Raw genomic sequence first — 21690 nt, 5'->3', positions numbered from 1 at the left:
TCTTCAGGTAAAACACTACAGGTGAACTCTACAGGTGAACTCTACAGGTGAACTCTACAGGTGAACTCTACAGTAAATACTAAGGGTAAATATTAAAGGTAAACTACAGGGGAACTCTACAGGTAAAAGACAACAGATTAACAATACATGTAAACACTACAAGTAAACTCTGCAGTTAAAAGACTACAGGTTAACAACACAGATAAACACTACAGGTAAAACACTACAGGTTAACAATACAAGTAAACACTACAGGTAAAACTTCACAGGTAAACACTACAGGTTAATAATACAGGTGAACTCTACAGGTAAAACACTACAAGTAAACTCTACAGGTGAACTCTACAGGTAAACTCTACAGGTAAACTCTACAGTAAATACTAAGGGTAAATATTAAAGGTAAACTACAGGTGAACTCTACAGGTAAACTCTACAGGTAAACTCTACAGGTAAACTCTACATGTTTCCAATACAGGTGAACTCTACAGGTTAACACTGCAGTAAATACTAAGGGTAAATATTAAAGGTAAACTACAGGGGAACTCTACAGGTAAAACACTACAGGTGAACTCTACAGTAAATACTAAGGGTAAATATTAAAGGTAAACTACAGGTGAACTCTACAGGTAAAAGACTACAGATTAACAATACATGTAAACACTACAAGTAAACTCTGCAGTTAAAAGACTACAGGTTAACAACACAGATAAACACTACAGGTAAAACACTACAGGTAAACTCTACAGGTTAACTCTACGGGTTACCAATACAGGTGAACTATACATGTAAACACTAAAAGTAAACTCTACAGGTAAACACAACAGGTAAATAAAATATAAAATATTTGAAGTACACAGTAAAGTACTGAATAAAGTCTGGAGTTGCGTATGGAAGATTAATTGTTTGAAAATGCTTTTAGCATCACAGTTTGTGCATCGTTTGTAACAACACAGATAAACACTACAGGTAAAACACTACAGGTAAACACTACAGGTTAACAATACAAGTAAACACTACAGGTAAAACTTCACAGGCAAACACTACAGGTTAATAATACAGGTGAACTCTACAGGTAAAACACTACAGGTAAACTCTACAGGTGAACTCTACAGGTAAACTCTACAGGTAAACTCTACAGGTAAACTCTACAGGTAAACTCTACAGGTAAACTCTACAGGTTTCCAATACAGGTGAACTCTACAGGTGAACTCTACAGGTAAAACTCTACAGGTGAACTCTACAGGTGAACTCTACAGGTGAACTCTACAGGTGAACTCTACAGGTAAACACTAAAGGTAAATATTAAAGGTAAACTACAGGTGAACTCTACAGGTGAACTCTATAGGTGAACTCTAAGGGTAAATATTAAAGGTAAACTACAGGTGAACTCTACAGGTAAAAGACTACAGATTAACAATACATGTAAACACTACAAGTAAACTCTGCAGTTAAAAGACTACAGGTTAACAACACGGATAAACACTACAGGTAAAACACTACAGGTTAACTCTACGGGTTACCAATACAGGTGAACTATACATGTAAACACTAAAAGTAAACTCTACAGGTAAACACAACAGGTAAATAAAATATAAAATATTTGAAGTACACAGTAAAGTACTGAATAAAGTCTGGAGTTGCGTATGGAAGATTAATTGTTTGAAAATGCTTTTAGCCTTACAGTTTGTGCATCGCTAATTGGTGGGTTAAAATTGGAGTTCTCCGCCTTTTACCCATAATCCCCTTCAGCACACCTGCTCATTAACCTGAGCAGTGAAAGGTGAGCTGAGATGAAAGTAAAGACTGTTTACTGTGTTAGCGTCTAGCGTGTAGCATTTACGGCTAATCATAACCTTCTGCAGTAAACAGTCTTTACTCTCAGCAGCGCTAACGACCTTAACGATCAGGTATAATCCACCTGCAGCACAACACACACACACACACACACACTCACACACACACGGTAATTACAGGCCGTAAATGGAAGGATGTGAGCTGAGGTCATTAATAACAGGGAGTGAGAAATGCTGAGAGTGATAAACAGTAGTCTGTAATCTGCACCCACAGAGTGATACACCTCACTCTACATCCTGATCACCACAGATCACTCCACAAAACCCCACAGGTAAACCCAGCAGGTAAACTGCACAGGTGAACTCTACAGGTAAACATGATGCCAACCCCTATAAATTAAATCTGTACGAAAAGCTCACAGGTAAACTGTACAGGTATAACCTACAGATAAACCGAACAAGTAAACTCTACAAATATGCCCTACATGAAAAGGAAAGGTAAGTTGTACAGGTAAAAACCCCACAGGTAAAAAAACAGGCAAGCCCTACATGTAAGCTCTACAAGTAAACTCTGCAGGTAAACCCTACAGATAAACTCTACACGTAAACAATAAAATTTAATCTATAGGTAAACTCTACAGGTGAACACTAAAGAGAAACTACACAGTAAACACCACAGGTAAAAACATACATACATGTAAGCTCTACAAGTAAACTCTGCAGGTAAGTAAACACTAATGATACTCTACTCTACAGGTAACCCCCCACAGGTAAACCCTCACAGGTAAACACCCACAGGTAAACCCCCCACAGGTAAACACTAAATGATAAACTCTACAGGTAACCCCCCACAGGTAAACCCCCACAGGTAAACACTAATGATAAACTCTAGAGGAAAACAGATTAACCTGACAGGCAAACAGCAGGAAAAGCCTTCAGGTATGCTGTACAGGTAAAACCCAGATGTAAAAACAGTCGAATCATACAGGTAAACTTTACAGGTAAACCCCAGAGGTAAACTCAACAAGTTAGCTCTGCAGGTAAAATCCCATGGTAAACTGTACATGTAAGACCTACAGGAAAAGTCCTCAGGTATGCTGTGCAGGTGAACCTCAGAAGTAAAGTATACAGGTAAACAGGTACAGGTAAACAGGTACAGATAGGCTGTACAGGTAAACCCTACAAGTGAACTGTTAACCACAGGCTTTAATGTGTTTCAGATGATTTCTGGACGAGTGTTTCTGACATGTTACAAATTAACCCACCGTGTGTGTCTGAGTGTGAGTGTGTGTGTGTGTGAGAATGTGTAATTTGCTCCATATGAGTGGAGCTGCTGGTGCAGGTTTATTATGGCAGGAGTGTGTGTGTGTGTGTGTGTGTGTGTGTGGGAAAGGGTCCAGGGCTCTGCGGTAGGTTCGAGTTCTCTGACAGCTGTCCGTCACAGTGATCCACTAACGGCTCGGCCCGACCGCAGAGAACTGGACCACCTTCACCTCGTTATAAACATTCCTGTTCCTGTTAATTAATTAACGAGGACATCGGAACGTACCTCAGCGATGCCATGCAGCACCCCGGCTATTATATCTCTTATACATTTATATTTACATAACTTATTAATCATTAATTATACTGATGTCAGATCCAGTCAATCCAGAGTGCTCCCCCTGAGTCACCTGGAGTTCGTAGAGGTCCTGTGAAATTGTGCCTCAGAGTTCCTATTTAAGTTCCATCAGAGTACCTTTAAAGTTCCTTAAAAAGTTTTGGTCAGAGTCTTCCAGAGTCCGCAGAGAACATTCCAAGTCATCCAGAGTACCACTGAATCCCGCAGAAGACTCTCTGATTCGCTAACAGTCCCGCTAACCCAAGAGCATCCCACTAAGTCTGCTAAGCCTCCCTGAGTAGATATCCAAAGTACCTTCTTAGACGTCCTAAGTTCCATCAGAGTACCTTTAAAGTTCTTTAAAAAGTTCGGTCAGAATCTTCCAGAGTCCGTTGAGAACATTCCAAGTCATCCAGTGTACCACTGAATCCCCCAAAGGACCTTCCGAGTCCCTAACAGTCCCCCCAGAGACCCAAGGTCATCCCCCTGAGCCACCCATGAGTTTTCCAAAGCCCTCCAGAGTACCCTGTAAGCCTCACAGAGTCTCACAGAACAGGCATCCTCCTTAGTACCTACTAAGACTCCCTGAGTACCCAGAGTACCCTCAGAATCCCCCTCAGCGAACCACAAGAGTCCCACAGGGCCCACTTCGAGCACCCTCTAAGTACCACAAAGCCATCACAGTAGCCTGTGAGTCCTGCCAAAATCTCCCGAGAGGAGTTGCCAGAGAACCTCCAAAGACCCGTCTAAAGACCCGTCCAAAGAACCAGCCACAGAACCAGCCACTGTTTCCATTGTTTTAAGGAGTCAATCACCACATACTAGGTGAACGTGGGCGTGTTCCACAAACCAGAAACAGAAGTCGAAAGACGAATTGAATGACTTTTTGGTTTAGTGGCACTTGAACGCCGCGCCCTTTGGCCGCTCGCGTAACAGGTACACTGGTTCCAGACTGGCAAGATTGTGGGGCCAGAGCAGCATGACTTTTCTGGTAGAGAACCTGTGATTTTGCGGTGGAAAAGCACAGAACTGTTCAGGAACTTGGGACTAAAGCTACCATTCAAGTTCCATGAAAAGTACCGACAAAGTCTCCATTAAACTTGTATTAGAGTCTATATCAGAGTCCCACAGAGCATCCTTCACCCACCTAAGCCTTCCAGAGTACTCAAAGTCCCTCCGAATCCCCTAGTGTCCCTTAAAGTACCCAGATCCCTCCAAGTCCCTCTGATTACCCAGAGTCCACACAGGTCCCCCCTTAAAACACCCTGAATCTCGCAGAGTCCTCCTGAGTCCCCAGAGGCACAGTTGCTTAATTTTGCACTTAGAATGCCTTTACTCTGCTAAATCTTCAGAAATTATCTGCTTTCTGCAATATATTATTAAATGTGTTAATATGTTGGATTTAACGTGTATTAAAGGTATTATAACACTGCAGTTTTAGAGATCGCTGCACTGAGTCTGAGTGATTTATCGTCCTCTCGCTGCGGCTCCGACTGTAAACACGGGCCTCGTGTGAAAATACACAAATTAGCCGTGTAAACACACACACACACACACACACACACAGCAGATGTGGATTCCTAGTGTGGTCAGGCACTGTGTGAGAGTTGCATAGTGCTGCAGAGTGTGTGTTTAGCACATAAATGATGAAAAACAGTCAACTAATCTTAACTGCTGAGTCCACAGTCCCTCCCCCAATAGCCCATCAGTTTCCCCCAATAGCCCCTTCCAAGTTCCCCAGATTCCCCAAAAGCCCCCTAGAGCACCTTGTAAGCCCCCTCTGAGTACTGTTTAATCCTGCCAGAGCCCCTCAGAAACCTTGCCTGAATCCTATCAAGAGTCCCTCTCAGAGTACTGTCATGGTCCCATTAGGTTTCACTCATCAAGTACTGTGAGAATCCCCTCAGTCCTATCAAAGTCCCCAGAACCTCATCATTCCCCATCAGATTCCCCCCAAAGCACCCTTTTTGACAAAATCACCTGAAAGAATTCCTCCTAGGTCCTATCAGATTCCCCCTCAGAGTTATATCAGAGCCTTCCAGAGCTGCCTCTAAGTCCAGAATCTCCTCAGCACCCCCTCAGAGTCCCCAAGAGTCGCTTCAGGGTCCCATCAGATTCCCTCTCAGTTTTCCTCTTGAGTACCTTCTGAGTTGCCTCAAAGTCCCCTCAGAGTTCTTTTAGAGCCCCTTTCAAGTCCAGAATCTTATAATCAACAAATCAAAGCCCCTAGATCACTTCTCAGAGTACCTAAAGAGTCCCATTTACATCTTTCTCAGATTTTTCCTCAAAGACCTATCAGAAGACCCATCAGCATCTTGTAAATACTTAGTCCTAGTCCTTAGTCCTGTCAGAGTCCCCCAGCACTCCCTCTTTGAGCACCCTCTGAGTTCCCCAAATACATCCCATCACACAGAGTGTCTTGCCAGAATCCCATCGGTCTCCTAAGAATCTTCTCAAAGTCTCATTAGGCCCCTCCCCCCCAAGTGTCCCATCAGAGCTTTGCCAAAGTCCATATTAGAGCCCTTTAGAGTCCCATCATTTTACATTCAGAGTTCTATCAGAGCCCCCTCAGATAATCCTGCCAGGACCCCAACAAAGTACCATGGAAGTGTGCCTCATTCCCCATTGAATTTATGTCAAAGTACCTTCAAAGTTCCTATTAAACTTTTATGAGAGTCTTATATCAAAAGACTCTTTGAGTCAGAGTAACACTAAAACCTCCAGAGCACCCTCCAAGTCCCTTACAGTCCTCCTGAGTGCCACAAAGCATCTTCTGACACAAAACAAATTCCACTGGAATTAACTTTAAAGATCTGAATTTGCCACCGTTGTCTGGTCCAGTAACTCTGAGTGGTACTTACAGTTCAGTGAGGAAGGGCAGGTTCTGGAAGGTGTTGGGTTGAATCTCACTGATGTTGTTCATGCTCAGATCCCTGGAACACAAAACAATTAAAACAGTTAGAAATACACAGAACATCCTACAGTGACAAACATCAGATAATGAGAACAAGGCAGTCTTGTTTTCAGTCAGTCTTTTTTGCACACTTTTTGCACACTGCATAATTTGCACACTGTCTTGTTATTTATTATTCTTTGTCTGTATTGTGTTGTATGGTCTGTCTGCACTTTTGTACTGTTGCACTATTGTTCTGTCTACACTGTGTTTATGTGCACCATGATCCCTGGAGGTACGTTGTTTCGTTTCACTGTGTACTCTGTATATAGCTGAAATGACAATAAAAACCACTTTGACTTTGACAACAGCGGTTCTCCAGCCTGACACAGTGCAGAATGTTCTGGTTGTCATTGAAGATTACTAGTCTGATTTCAGGATCTATTTGGGCTTCAGTGATGGTCGGGTTTGAGTATGAAGGTTTTGGTTAGGGGTTTCAGTTCTGCCCCGACTGCTTGTCTTATGATCTGGGAAGCATCACTTGCAACAACCAGTCACCCTTAGTTGTGATACGAGAGACACTAACAGCCCAGTTATATGTGCAGAACATCTGTGGGTAAATGTGCTGCAGGATCCATACAGAACCTGAAAAAACCTCCAAACCCAACAGTCTCAATCTCATCTTATATCCAGCATAGAATTGTACAGTTCTCCCCAATAAATAGTATCCTTTTGCTTTAAATTGTACACATATTTTACACATAAACATTTATTACATTCCAACTATCTGCTTCTTGTTGACGTATTTTATTAGCAGTATTTGACTGAAACTTGAGTTTTTCTGAAGATGTACAGTTCGGGGTGTTTTCCTCTCCTGAGATTCTCTCTGAGTAAGAGATATCAGGTTACCGCTCCGTCCAGAGAGGATCCCGCCGGAGTGAAAAGAGCGGAAACTTTAGCTTTGTGAGGGACTGAAAGTGTCCGAAAACAAAAAGTGCATTCACACGTCGTCCTAAAGAATGTTTCTGCAGAATAAAGGAGAGGAAGCTGCTATAGAAAGCTGAAAAGATTATGATCCTGTTTGGGGAAGTTGATACAGTCACCATGGAGAGAGAATTCAGGTTCTTTTGGAGTGAAGCAAAGTGTGGAGGAAGCAGTGGCTCATCGGTTCATCATTACCCTCCATTCATCTCCATTCACTTCCTCTCGCTACCATTCCGTTCCATTCATCGCCATTCCATTCCATTCATCTCCATTCCGTTCCATTCAGAGAACAAGAACAAGAATAACAGAGGAACTCAAAACAATCAAATGAGAGAATCCAAATCTGTCCCTCCATTCTGTTCCGGCTACCTGGATGGCTCTGTACATCATCATCACTGTCCAATGAAAATCAAGTTTTTCCAAGACAGCGACTTAACAAGAGAAAGAAAATACCTTCTAAACTTCAATGGAAGTCAATGTAAAAAGAGTTCGGGTCATTTTTAAGTATTTTTACTGGTCCGTTCATCAAAATGTAAGGGACATTTTCTGTTCAAAGTACGTAGCAAACTAAATAGTCAAAAATACAGATACTGTTCTTTCACTGGACAGCGACGATATAAATAACAGATGGTTTAAGCGATTTTTAAATTCGATTTTAGCCCCAATTTTTAAGTTATTTCAGAGATTTTGGAGACGGTCAATTAAAATCTATGAGTACAAAGCAGGGATCAGTTGCTGGATGGGTCACTGGCTTGGTTGCTATGTGTCTTGCATTACAAGTGATTATTGGTGCCTCGCTGAAGCTCCTGACAAACATCTAGCAGGTTTAATATCTGGACCAGTTGGCGACACTAATAGAACTTTTCCACCAAAAGAACTCTGGTTCTTGAACCACTTCTGTTCGGGTTTATAAGAACCATGGAGCTTTTCAGTGAAACCGTCAAAACATCACATCGTACATCACCAACACAGGGCGCTGCACAGCGGCAGTGAAAAGAAAAGGTCAAGGTTTATGCTGAAGAACCAGGTTTTCTTCGGTTTCTGCGGTGAACCGTGGGGATAGTGAGATAACGTTTCGAAGTTTAAGGGTTAACTTTATCTAGCACTCAGTGCTGTATCTTTATAACTAAGGCTGAATCTCTGAAAACATTTAGTCCTTCGAGTTTTAGAGCTGTAAAATTGACAGCAGGCAGCAGGTAGGCTTTCCCTGCTTTACTGCTGTTAGCCAATCAGAGGCAATATGTTTACATGTATAAATATTCATGAGCAAGAGCTGAAATCCTGTCTTTCTTCAGAGCCCACTAATCCAGTGATCTAATGCAGGGCTAAACAGAAACACCGGAACACTTAATGGGTGACGATACCTTGCCTGTGATTGGACTGGATGTCTTAATAAACCAGAGTACCTGAGTAGACAGTGTTCCTCCTGGTGAAAGACCCTAGTGTTCAGTCGTGTAGTGAGTGTGCAAACCAAAACCACTTCAATATTCCATATTACAAGACAACAAGTGTAGGGGAGTATAACTATGTGAAAATTGTTACGTGTGAACGGAGGGACGTTTGAGTTTTTTCGTTTTTTTTTTCCTACTTCAAACACAAACTGATAAGCTCACACGCTCTCACACACACACACACACACACACACACACACACACACAATGAACTGATAAGAGGTTTTATTGTAGAAAAAGCTTCTTCTGACTCAGATCACTGATGACAACCTCCACCCTCCTCCACCCGTCACCAGCAGCAGTGGAACAATCTCAACACTGTCAGTGCACATCCTGTTTTTTCCTTTCTTCTGTGAATACACACACACACACACACACACTCCCGTACAGATCCCTGCAGGTCAGGAGAGCCAGGCTTTAATGTTGCTCAAAAGGAGACCACCCAGAGTTATTGGGTGGAGGACTGACGCTTCCACAAAGACCGAGATAAAGACGCATAATTCATAGTTACACTTTAAAAAGCAGCATAGGGGTTCTCATAACACACACACACACACACATACACACACACCTCGCTGCTCTGGTAAAAGGCGGAGTGTGTGCCCACCACTCACGACTCCCAACTAAACTTGTGCTTCAACTTACTGTGGCCACTTTATGAGAAACACCTAATACTATAACTTGTGATTCTACTTACTGGCCACATTGAAATCAGTTAACACACACTCTGAGTGCATTTACAACAGTAACACCTTAGCAACCAACACCTTGGCAGCGCTTTTAAAATATGTGGAAATGGGGCTCTGAATGGTCAAGGGGTCTAAAGCACTGCCATTATGATCGGGAGATTGCAGGTTTAAATCCCGGTCATGCAGCTTGCCATCAGCTGCCGCAGCTCTAATAGCACATTTGGCCTTACTCTCTCTGGGTGGGTACAGTACAGTAGATGGAGCTCTCTCTTTCCCCTCATCACTCCCAGGGTGATGTGGATCAGCACAAGGCTGCGCCAGTGAGCTGATGTATCAGAATAGAGTCGCTGCGCTTTCCTCCAAGCGTTAGTGCTGTAGAAATGAGGTGTGTTTCTGGAGTTTTGCTTGTTTATCTTGGTAACAGAAAACACAGGAGCTCCACTGACTGAATACAACCTAGACAGACGCCAACAGTCAGACGTTCATCGCTATCTCGGTAACACAGGCGCCGTGCCGAGCCGAGCGTACACCCCCACTTATTACACACACATGAACACACAGCAGCACAAACCCAACTTTTACATCAACAATAAACAGAATAGTAAATAAAATAACATTGCTGTTCCCGTAAATGAGCTGCTGGAGCTCCTTCACAGCGTCAACCAGCAGCTCAGTTTCCTCTGCTGAGAAGAGTTTGTTGAACACGTCCAGGTAGCTGCACCGTTAAAATAGCAATCAAAGCTAAAAGACAGAGACAGAGCTCACCTGATCTACTCTTAAAGAGAATGATGAGCAAGAGACACTCTGATTGGTTTATTTTACGTTACGCCCAAAATTAACCACACCCATGATTAAGAGAATTAGTACATGACTTTTGCGCTTCATTCCAAGATGTACTTTTCAAGTAGTTATGATAGCAAAGACACACTGACATGCCCTAAATCAAGCTCACCTATAGACTAAATTAAGCTAAAAATAGGGCTATTTTTCTAAAAGCCCTACCCTAAATTATTGTTTTGCAGTGTTTTTAATGTACTCATGTATTACATTCCACCACTAGGGGGCCTGTGGGAAGAATCTACACTTCACCTCCTTCTCACTCTCTCTCTCTGCCTTCTTCTCTCTCTCTCTCTCTCTCTCTCTCTTTCCGACAGCAGAACTTCTCCTTCTCTGTTTCTGTAATGAAGACATTTGGATGTCCTCCCCCTCCACCCCGTCCCCGTCCTGCTCCACACATTCCTCCACGTCTCTCGTCCGTCTTTTCTTTGTCAGTAAGTGTGTCTGTGATCTCAGGCCTTTCTTCCTGCTACCGCGTCCTGTCCAAACCGTCCCCGTCCCCCGTCCTCCCCCCGCTCCTCCGCAGCCATTAGTGCCGGGGCTCTTAGCGTCTTTGATGCCTCTGTGGGGATTTGAGGAGACATTAAGTGTCATTAACCACGGCCCCATTTATCCCCTGCCATCCACCGGAGCCTCAACCAGCCTTTATCTGCTCCACCTAGAACCAACAGAACCACCAAACCAGCCCAGAACCCACAGAACCACCAAACCAGCCCAGAACCAACAAACCAGCCCAGAAACCACAGAACCAACAAATCAACCCAGAACCCACAGAACCAACAAACCAGCCCAGGACTACAAAGAACCAAGAAACCAACCCAGAACCCACAGAACCAACAAACCAACCCAGAACCCACAGAACCAACAAACCAGCCCAGGACTACAAAGAACCAAGAAACCAGCCCAGAACCCACAGAACCAACAAACCAGCCCAGAAATCACAGAACCAACAAACCAGCCCAGAACCCACAGAACCAACAAACCAGCCCAGAAACCACAGAACCAACAAACCAGCCCAGAACCAACAAACCAGCCCAGAACCCCCAGAACCAACAAACCAGCCCAGAACCCCCAGAACCAACAAACCAGCCCAGAACCAACAAACCAGCCCAGAACCCACAGAGCCAACAAACCAGCCCAGAACCCACAGAGCCAACAAACCAGCCCAGAACGCACAGAACCAAAAAAACAGCCCAGAACCCATAGAACCAACAAACCAGCCCAGAACCTCCAAACAGCCCAGAACCCAAAGAACCAACAAACCAGCCCAGAACCCACAGAACCAACAAACCAGCCCAGAACCACAGAACCAAAAAAACAGCCCAGAACCCATAGAACCAACAAACCAGCCCAGAACCTCCAAACAGCCCAGAACCCACAGAACCAACAAACCAGCCCAGAACCCACAGAACCAACAAACCAGCCCAGAACCCACAGAACCAACAAACCAGCCCAGAACCCACAGAACCCACAACTGCATTGAAAATGAGGGTTACCCTCAATGTATTACAGAGAGGAAATTAAGGTGGATAAATAAATAAACGAGTAGATTAATGAATGAATAAATGGATGGATGAATAAATGAATGAATGGGCAGATGGATGAATGGATGAATAAGTGGGCAAATGAACAAAATAATGGGCAGATTGATGAATGGATCAATGAATGGGAGGATGAGTGAAAGAATGAATGGGTGGAAGAATAGGTGGATGAATGAATAAATTAATAAATAAATGGGCAGATGAACAAATGAATGGGCGGATGAATGAAGGAATAAATAAATGGGTGGATGAGGGAATAAATAGGTGGATGAATTTACCAGTGGGCGGGGCTGAGATCTCTAGCAGTGGGCGGGGTTCTGATATCTTCAGCAGTGGGCGGGGCTGAGATCTCTAGCAGTGGGCGGAGCTGAGATCTCCAGCAGTGGGCAGGGCTCTGATATCTTCAGCAGTGGGCGGGGTTGAGATCTTCAGTAGTGGGCGGGGCTGAGATTTTCAGCAGTGGGCGGGGCTGATATCTCTAGCAGTGGGCGGGGCTGAGATATTTAGCAGTGGGTGGGGCTGAGATCTTTAGCAGTGGGTGGGGCTGAGATCTTTAGCAGTGGGCGGGGCTGATATCTTTAGCAGTGGGCGGGGCTTGTCTGGCAGGTTCTCAGTGGAGGTATTAAGTGAGTTCCTGCCCACATCATCTTTTATCTGCTGCTGCTGGTCTTCCTGTTAATCTCTCAGTATTAATGAGGGTCACTTTGATGAACATGATTTACTCTGAGGACGCTCCGCTCCGGCCCCAGTCTTTACATAATGCCCCCTTTGTGGTCCGGCGGGACGGGGGCGATGACAGTGCCAGGGTCTGGGCGATTCCCAGAGACGAGCAGGAATCCGGACAATGTGAACAGCCCGACCGGGAGGAGACACCCGGAGTGCACCCGACTCTACTGTACTCACGTGTCCTCACTGGAGCTCACGCAAATCACGGAAACGCAACCAGGACTGGGATTATTAGCATCATTAAAGCTAAATTAAACAGATATTTTGCATTAAAACACTTAACTCAAGAATACCCCCATGAATTAAAAATTCCACCAATAATCAAACTAAAAACTAGAAGTACCAACTACAATTTAAAAAATCAACTCAAAGTACAATCACCTACAATCAAACCAAAAACTCAAAGTAGCCCCAACAATTATACTAAAAACAGTAGTAGTAAGTAGCGGTCAGTAGTCGTCAGTAGCGGTCAGTAGTAGTAAGTAGCGGTCAGTAGCCCTCAGTAGCGGTCAGTAATCAGTAGTTGTCAGTAGTGGTCTGTAGCAATCAGTAGTGGTCAGTAGATTTCAGTAGTGACCAGTAGTCATCAGCAGTCGTCAACAGTCGTCAGTAGTGGTCAGTTGTTGCCAGTAGTGGTCAGTAGTCGTCAGCAGTTGTCAATAATCGTCAGTAGTCATCAGTAGTGGTAAGTAGTTGCCAGCAGTGGTCAGTAGTTGCCAGCAGTGGTCAGTAGTGGCCAGTAGTCGTCAGCAGTAGTCAATAGTCATCAGTAGTTGTCAGTAGTAGTAAGTAGTTGTCAATAGTGGTCTGTAGCAATCAGTAGATTTCAGTAGTGGCCAGTAGTCATCAGCAGTGGTCAGAAGTCGTCAGTAGTGGTGAGTTGTTGCCAGTAGTGGTCAGTAGTCGTCAGCAGTTGTCAATAGTAGTCAGTAGTTGTCAGTTGTTGCCAGCAGTCAGCAGTAGTGATCAGTACTGGTCAGTAGTTGCCAGCAGTGGTCAGTAGCTGCCAGCGGTGGTCAGTAGTTGCCAGTAGTCATCAGCAGTAGTCAATAGTTGTCAGTGGTGGTCAGTAGTGGCCAGTAGTCGTCAGCAGTCGTCAGTAGTGGTAAGTAGTTGCCAGTAATGGTCTATAGCAATCAGTAGTGGTCAGTAGTGGTCAGGAGATTTCAGTAGTGGCCAGTAGTCATCAGCAGTCGCCAATAGTCGTCAGTAGTAGTCAGTTGTTGCCAGTAGTGGTCAGTAGTCGTTAGCAGTTGTCAATAGTCATCAGTAATGGTCAGTAGCAGTTAGTAGTGGTCAGTCAGTAGTTGTCAGTAATAGTCAGCAGTGGTCAGTAGTAGACAGTTTGTCAGTAGTAGTCAGTAGTTGCCAGCAGTAGTCAGTAGTTGCCAGTAGTAGTCAGTAGAGGTCAGTAGTTGCCAGCAGGGGTCAGTAGAGGTCAGTAGTTGTCAGTAGTTCCACAGAGTAGTGCTGGAAATGATAGACGCTGCAGATCCAGCTCATTCCACAGCTCTATCTCAGGAGTGATGTCTGAGCTGCTTTTGTTTCTTTGTGAACAGCAGGAAGTTCTGTGGTTCATCCCAGCCTTTATTTCTGCTCCCGCCCTTCAGGAAGTCATTGTTGTAGCGGATGAATGAAGCTCTGAGATGCACACCTTTAAGGTGGAGCAGGTAAAACTGCATTCTCTGCAGGTAGAGTGGCGTATGGACTGGGAACACTGGGAGAACCGAAGGCACGTTCCCTGTGGCTGTTTCTCAAATCAGACGGCATTTTGAGGAATTATACAACAGTTAGTTCCGACCTCACAATCTGATTGGTTGGGAAGTGTTTTAACTGTGTTCTATTTGTGATAACAGCACGTCCTTCTCACACTAAGCTGAGTAATGCCATATTAATACACACAAGACATTTTAGTATCATCGCCTCCAGCACCAGCAGCATTAGCATTAGCTTAGCACAGGCTAGCACCCATCAGCAGGCATCAGTCACCTCAGAGGCAATCTGACATCCGGAACAGTAAGCAGCCAGGCTAGGCTACGCTAAGCTAACCACAGTCCAACGCACGTTTTTTACATGAAGACAAATCCACAGCATTAGCTTATCATTAGCATTGTTAGCATTAGCTTAGCCAATACATTTTGTTTCACTTCACGATTGTGTGCCACTTGTTGTTGATTCTACACAAAAAAATTACAATTTCATATCTCTATGTCTGAAGCCTGAAATGTGGCAAAAGTACAGTACAAGGTACTGTATATTATACATAAATTAATAAAATAATAAAAATATCATGATATACCATGAATCTTGCACTAGTGCAGTTATTTCTAAAACTTTTTCTCCTCAGACAATGAGAGTATGATGGATTTAATTATGGAAAAATTAGAATTTCCGTAAATAATTGTGGTATGTGGTGTGACGTTAATCTGATGTTCTGTAGAGCCGGACCGGGTCCTGCTGCACATGGGAATTATTTATAATTACTGTATTTACTGAAGCCCAAACACACATCAGGAGTCTCGTCCAATATCTAATATAATCTGAGGACCCGTCCTCAAACCCCGTCCAGAACCAGGAGAACCCCACTGATACACAGGAGAGGTGCGGGTGGTCAGAACCAACCAGAACCAGAGCTTTGGATCAGTCAGATGGCGGCAGTGTGAACACAGCTACGATTAATACACAGTAAACCCCAATAAATAAAGTCTACTCAAATCATTTGAGGTAATTTGAGGTGTTTCCTCAAAGGAATTATGTTTTTCAAAACTAATTTTTTTAGTAATTTATAAAACACAAATACTTCACACTTAAAATGTGGTGAACCTGAAGCTTAAATTATTTAAGTTAAAGTAACTATTAGTGCTTCAACTAATGGTTATTTTGATAGTCGACTAATCTGATGATTATTTTTTCGATTAGTCGACTACTCAGTGATTGTTTCTGCCATGTTCTTCATCTTTAAAAGCAATAGATACAGCTGAAAATAAAATTTAAAAGCCCTTTAATTGTCTAGATGTTGTTTAAACAGTGAATATGTAATCTAAGTTGAGTGTAAACTGAGTGAGTGAGCCATTTACCCATCTCCCATTGCACTTCTGTCCCCAGCACTTTGTGTAACGCAGTACTGTAACAAATTAACGATTAATCGACAATGAAATTTGTAGTTGACAAATTCGGCTAATCATTGTAGCCCTAGTAACTATTTACATATTGTAGTTGTTTTTATAGCCAGAAATTCTAAATTAAAGAGTCTGAAACCACTAAAACATCAAAATAAACAATGACATCAAAGTTAAGTTGAATTAAGAGACGTATAACAGGATGCACTAGACAAAACAAGCTTACATTAGTAGTGTTCTCCTTCTTAGAACATCAGTACAAAAGGAATCAATCCATTCTTAGAACATTAATACCAGAGAATCTGCACCAGGGTTACGATAATAGATTAATCTCATAAACTTATACAAGTTTTACATGCTAAAGAATTAAACAGTGACTCGGTTACTGATGTTCTAATATTAAGAACATCTTGGCTACGTTGTAAGCTGGAAAATACTTTGGTTACTTTAGTATTGATGATCTACGTTGGAGAGTATGATGGATACACTGGATAATGTGAATTTAAACAGCAGCTGTGAGCTAAAATGGGGTTCCACTGGAGTTCTAATGGGTTCTTATGGTTCTTGGACCGGATCACAAATAATTACAGGCGTATAATTTTCTTTCAGCACTGATCCCCATCAAAACCACGCCCCCACCCCACCCCCAACTCACTCTATATACTCACTATATACGCACTCTATACACTCCATACACATGCTATATATCTCTCATTCAGCACTGATCCCCACCCCACCAAGCTCACTCTATACACTCACTATATACGCAATATACACTCTCTATAACTCTATAAACCCAATGTACACTCTATACACTCATACACAACACACTCACTATAAAATCTATAGACTCACTATACACACGCTACACACTCTATACATCTCTCGTTCAGCACTGATCCCCACCAACACCACGCCCCCACCCCACCCAGCTCACTCTATATACTCACTATATACACACTCTATAAATGCAATATACACAACACACTCACTATAAAATCTATAGACTCACTATAAACACGCTACATATTCTATACCAGGGGTATTTAAATAGAAGTCAGTACGGTCCAGTTGGAGAAAATTTCAAGTTAGGCCAGATTTGGTGGCAAGCTGCATGACCGGGATTCAAAGGAACCATCTCCTGATCACAGTGGCAGCGCTTTAGACCAGCAGAAGCCCCATTTACATTGTTTTACATGGCAGAAGTTAATGTGGGTTAACATCCAGTGCTGGTTTAACTTTTAAAAGAAAGTGTTTTTTTTTTTTAAAGTACAGTTTTGTGTACTTAGCTTAGCTTTATAGGGCTCACCAAGCAGCAGTGAGATTTGCTGAATTAGACTGGAAACATGGCGACACCCCTGTTCCTTGCTAGTGTCGCATAATGCGCCTTATAAGCCAGTGCACCTTATAGTGCGAAAAATACGGTCCAAGAAATCTGAAATAGAATGCGCTTGAAAAGAATAAACTAAAATATAATAGTAAAAAAATAAAATAGAATTCAAATAGGACAGCATAGAACACAGACTAGAACAGACAATACTGAACAATACGAGAATAGAATAGAATAGAATAGAATAGGTAAAAGGATCTGAGGAACAAAGATGGATCTGAGTTGAGGCTGAAGCTGCTGCTACTTGTGGTCTCTGGGTTGGTTAGAGGTGTGTGGGTGGTCCACACACACACACACACTTAATTGGCTTGTTGCGGTTTCCTCTGCAGGCCAGACTGGTTAGCCATCCTCACTACAGTCCTCACTCAACCACAGAGAGAGAGAAAGAGAAAGAAAGGGACAAAAAAATAGATAGACAGAGAGAGAGACAGACAGAAGAGTGAGACAGGAAGAGAAAGAGAGCGTGACAGAGAAAGAGATAGAGAGAGAGACAGACAGACAGAAATAGAGAGACAGAGAGAGATAGAGAGAGAAAAAAAGAGAGCGAGAGACAGCCAGAGAGACAGAGTGTGAGAGACAGTGTAAAAGAGAGAGAGAGACAGTTAGACAGAGTGTGAGAGACAGTGTAAAAGAGAGAGAGAGACAGTTAGACAGAGTGTGAGAAAGAGAGAGAGAAAGATATTCACACACCCAGCTATAATAATTACTGGTCCCAACCAGAGGTTTCAAGTAATGAAGTACAAATTACTTAAGTAATAATGTATTTTATCTCTACTTTACTGGAGTAATTATTTCACATTTTAACACAATAATCTGAACTTTCATCTCCTTACATTTTAATAAAAATATCCTCGTTACTCCTGTTTCATTTCAGCTGCTTTTCATTCCGGCTTCTCATCGTTCAATAACACCCCTATCCAGATAAATCTCTCCATCCAGATAGAGTGAATCTGATTGGTGATTGGATGTAGAGAAGTATAAACATATACCATTCTGACACCCTATTGGTTTATATTGTGATCCAGCACACCTAAGCAAACATAAGCTCTTTCCTATTATATCTAATTACTGTTCTTTTTTTTTTTTTAGTTATTTTTCACAATGTAAGGTGAACCAGATTATAAGGTGCATTTTATGCGAGTAGTAGTAAGGAACAGTGGTGTGGCCATGTAATCTTATTCTAATTCAGCAGGTCTCACCGCTGGGTGGTGGTGGTGGTGGTGGGGAAGTAACTAGGTTAAGTAAAGCTAAGCTAAGCTAAGTAAAAAAAACTGTAATTCTTAAGAAAAAAAAAAAATATATATATATTTTAAAGTTAAACGAGTGCTGGATGTTAATCTAAACAAGATTTCTCTCCTAAAAATGGTTTATTTGGGTGAAAAAAAGCACTTCTGTTTATTTACAGTAAGCTTAGATTTCCAGATTTCCACTAAGACTGGGTGCAGCAGCATTAGCATTAGGAGCTAACTGCTAGCACTAGATGCGGTTAGCACTAGTACTAATGCTAATGCTGCTCCAGCAGTGCTATCCGGGGTTGCAGCAGACTACAGGCCTATGATACTCACCTTTGAACGGTGAAAGAGTTAGTGCTTGGCGGCTAATGCTAATACTGCTCCAGTCTTGGTGCTGGAGAACTAAACTGAATCTCCTGTATAACTCTATACTTCAGTGGAGTGTCTTTACTGCTCCTTAATACCTGACTGATAGAATTCATACATAAGGAGCACCAGATTATAAGCAGCTCTGTTGATTTTTGGGGAAAATTAAAGGATTTTAAGTGCAGCTTATATTACAAAAAATATCAAATCAATCAATCAATCAATCCATCTTTATTTCCACTCTGTAGTACACTGAAGGTAACCCTCATTTTCAATGCAGCCGAGCATTTACAAAATTAAAGGGACTAAAAAATATATATTATTTATACAATTTTATTAGGAAGAAATAAAATTATTCAGAACAAAAGGATATGCAGACAGCCTAACATGTAACGCAATAAAACAAAGACATGAATAATTATAATAATAAAATATAAACATAAATAAAGAAATAATGGACTGAAATAATATCACAGTTATGAAAAAGTTAATGATGGAACTAAAATAAATAATAATACGTTTAAAAGAAGTATAAACAAAATAAAAGGAAGAAATAAATGGAATAAAAAAGGTAAATATATATATATTTATAAATAAATAAAAAGATGAAATTAATAAAATAAAAAAAATAAAAGGGGTTAAAGGGAAGGAATTAGGAAGATATGGTACCTATGTTTAGGATATATATATATATATATATCTTACTGGCACTCACTCCTCTTCAGGCGCGGTGCTGACACCTGTCCCCGTATTAAATGAATAGTCCCTCAGTTTGCTGATGGTGACAGTGATGGATGTGGGTCTGAGTAAACGCTGAGTAAACGCTGAGCGCTGTGAGTTATGTAGCAGATAAACTTCAGAAACTTCCTTTCCTCCTTTCGAGGAACAGTTTGTGCTCCCTGTGAGATTTCAGTAAAGCTAACATGTGTTTCCAGTTTCGCTCCTAAAAGCTTCTGCTGCTTCACTTCTGCAGCTCCTGATCGATCTCTGTTTACAACAGGTTTACAGTAAAGTTTACAGTAAAGTTTACAGTAAAGTTTACAGTAAAGTTTACAGTAAAACACTTTATTCGGATAGACGCCTCATAGATGCTTAACTTACATTCAACTAAATATCTATTAAATGTTACTGAACTCTTAGTTAGGATGCAAATTATTCTGTATTGAATCTAACTCTACGCCCAACTCCACGCCCCTGTGTCCTGAATTACATCCCTATATCCTGCATTATGTCTCCGTGTCCCGTTTTCACCCGTGTCCTGCTTATGACCCAGTGCCCTTCATTACATCCTGCATTAGTTTCATGATTTCTTATTGCGTCCCTGTGTCCTACATTAATGCCTAATGTTCCAGTGTCCTTTTTTCCTGCATGCTGTCCCTGTGTCCTGCACTGTGTCCTGCATCACTTCCATGAATCCTTATTGCATTACTGTGTCCTGCATTATGTCCCTGTGTCCTTCATTAAAACCCTCTGTCCATCATTACATCCTTCTGACCTTTATTACATCCCTGTGTCCTTCTTTAAATCACTGCCCTTCATTACAACCCACTGTCCTACATTCAATCTCTGTGTCCTGCAATATGTTCCTGTGACTTTTGTTTATAATTTTGTCCAGCACTACATCCCTTTGTCATTCATTATGTCCCTGCAACTCTTTATCTTAATTACTCCCCTGTGTCCTGAAGAGACTTGCAGAGTATTTTTAGACTTGTCTCTCTCTCTGTGTTTCCAGGTTCCGGAATCAGATATAAAACTGAGTCTACTGAACGTCCTCACACCAGTCCCAGTGTTCCAGCCCCTCCCTGACCTGCTCTCTCTAATCAACTACCAAAGCAAATATTTCTCACAGCTCTTTCAAAGCAGCGGAGCGGTTTAATGTGTTGCCTAGAGAGACGATTATTGTAATAAATTTCTGCGTGTCCCCAATGGCGGCACTGCAGCTGCAGGTTGGTTCGGGAGACGCCCTCATCGAGCTCTTCTCCTCCGTATTCAGAAATACGAGTCCAGAGTCCAAAGAAAAGAGTACAGAGACACGAGTCCAGAAAACAGAGTCCAGAAAACAGATTAAAGAAAATCAAGAACAGAGTCCAGAGAGTCAAAGCCAGAGAAATGAGTCCAGAAACACAAATCTAGAGAACTAGAGAACAGAGACGAGAGACACAAGTCCAGAGAACAAAGTCCAGAGAATCTAGAGCAGGGGTCTCCAACCTTTTTGAACCTGAGAGCTACTTCTTGGGTACCAATTAATGCGAAGGGCTACCAGTTTGATACACACTCGTGAAATTACAAATTTTCTCAATTTATCTTTAATTATATGTTATTATTAATAATTAATGACATTCATCTATGTGAAGACACAGATATCAATAGGCAACACTATTATTATAAATCTCTGCAAGTGTTTACATTTTATATTATATTTTAATATAATATTACATATTATATTACATTATATTGTATAATAATATATAAACTATAGGCTATCTCTAAGCTAATATTAATGTAATATAATCTAAAATTACATCAATGCAACTGTGATTTAAAAAAAAAAAAGAATAGCAACAAAAATGCTATTTTTAGACCAGGCCTGCGGGCTACTCATAAGGTCCTTGCGGGCTACCTGGTGCCCGCGGGCACCATGTTGGTGACCCCTGATCTAGAGAGTCCAGAGACAAGAAAATGAGTCCAGAGATACGAGAACAGAGAACAGAAGCCAAGGGACACGAGTGCAGAGAACAGAGTCCAGAAACATGAGTCCAGAGAACAGAAATCCAGAAAACAGATTACAGAAACAAGTCCAGAGAACACGACTCCAGAGAACAGAGACACAAGTCAGAGAGTCGAGGATCAAAAATCGCTGTTTAAAGCCGCCGGTTGAGCAATCGAGAAATTACAGAGAGATTTCTTTAAGAATATTTGCTTTCATTTCCCAACTGCGAGGTTGAGAAACCTAATCTGCATCTCAAAGCCGGGTGGAAACGCAGTAAAAGCGCGTTCAGAACTTCAGAGGTGGGGGATGATATCTTTAACGGCTCTGTAGGGGGTTTTTTTGGGTTCTATGTAAAGTGT

General features: G+C 42.0%; 1 protein-coding gene across 5 annotated transcripts in view; it reads right to left on the bottom strand.

Moving 5' to 3' along the window:
* LOC103040195 (leucine-rich repeat-containing G-protein coupled receptor 6) overlaps nucleotides 1-21690 on the bottom strand; it is a 79784-nt gene that overhangs the window by 40780 nt on the left and 17314 nt on the right. For all 5 annotated transcript variants that reach the window (XM_049462874.1, XM_049462875.1, XM_049462876.1 and 2 more), the window contains one exon: nucleotides 6255-6326. In XM_049462874.1, the coding sequence (XP_049318831.1) occupies nucleotides 6255-6316 (62 nt within the window). In that variant the 5' untranslated portion in view covers nucleotides 6317-6326. The remainder of the gene's footprint in view (nucleotides 1-6254; nucleotides 6327-21690) is intronic.

This window comes from Astyanax mexicanus, chromosome 13 (assembly GCF_023375975.1).
Source record: "Astyanax mexicanus isolate ESR-SI-001 chromosome 13, AstMex3_surface, whole genome shotgun sequence".
NCBI lineage: Eukaryota > Metazoa > Chordata > Actinopteri > Characiformes > Acestrorhamphidae > Astyanax > Astyanax mexicanus.
The sequence above is the reverse complement of the archived record's forward strand: the minus strand, read 5'-3'. Positions and strand labels throughout refer to the sequence as shown.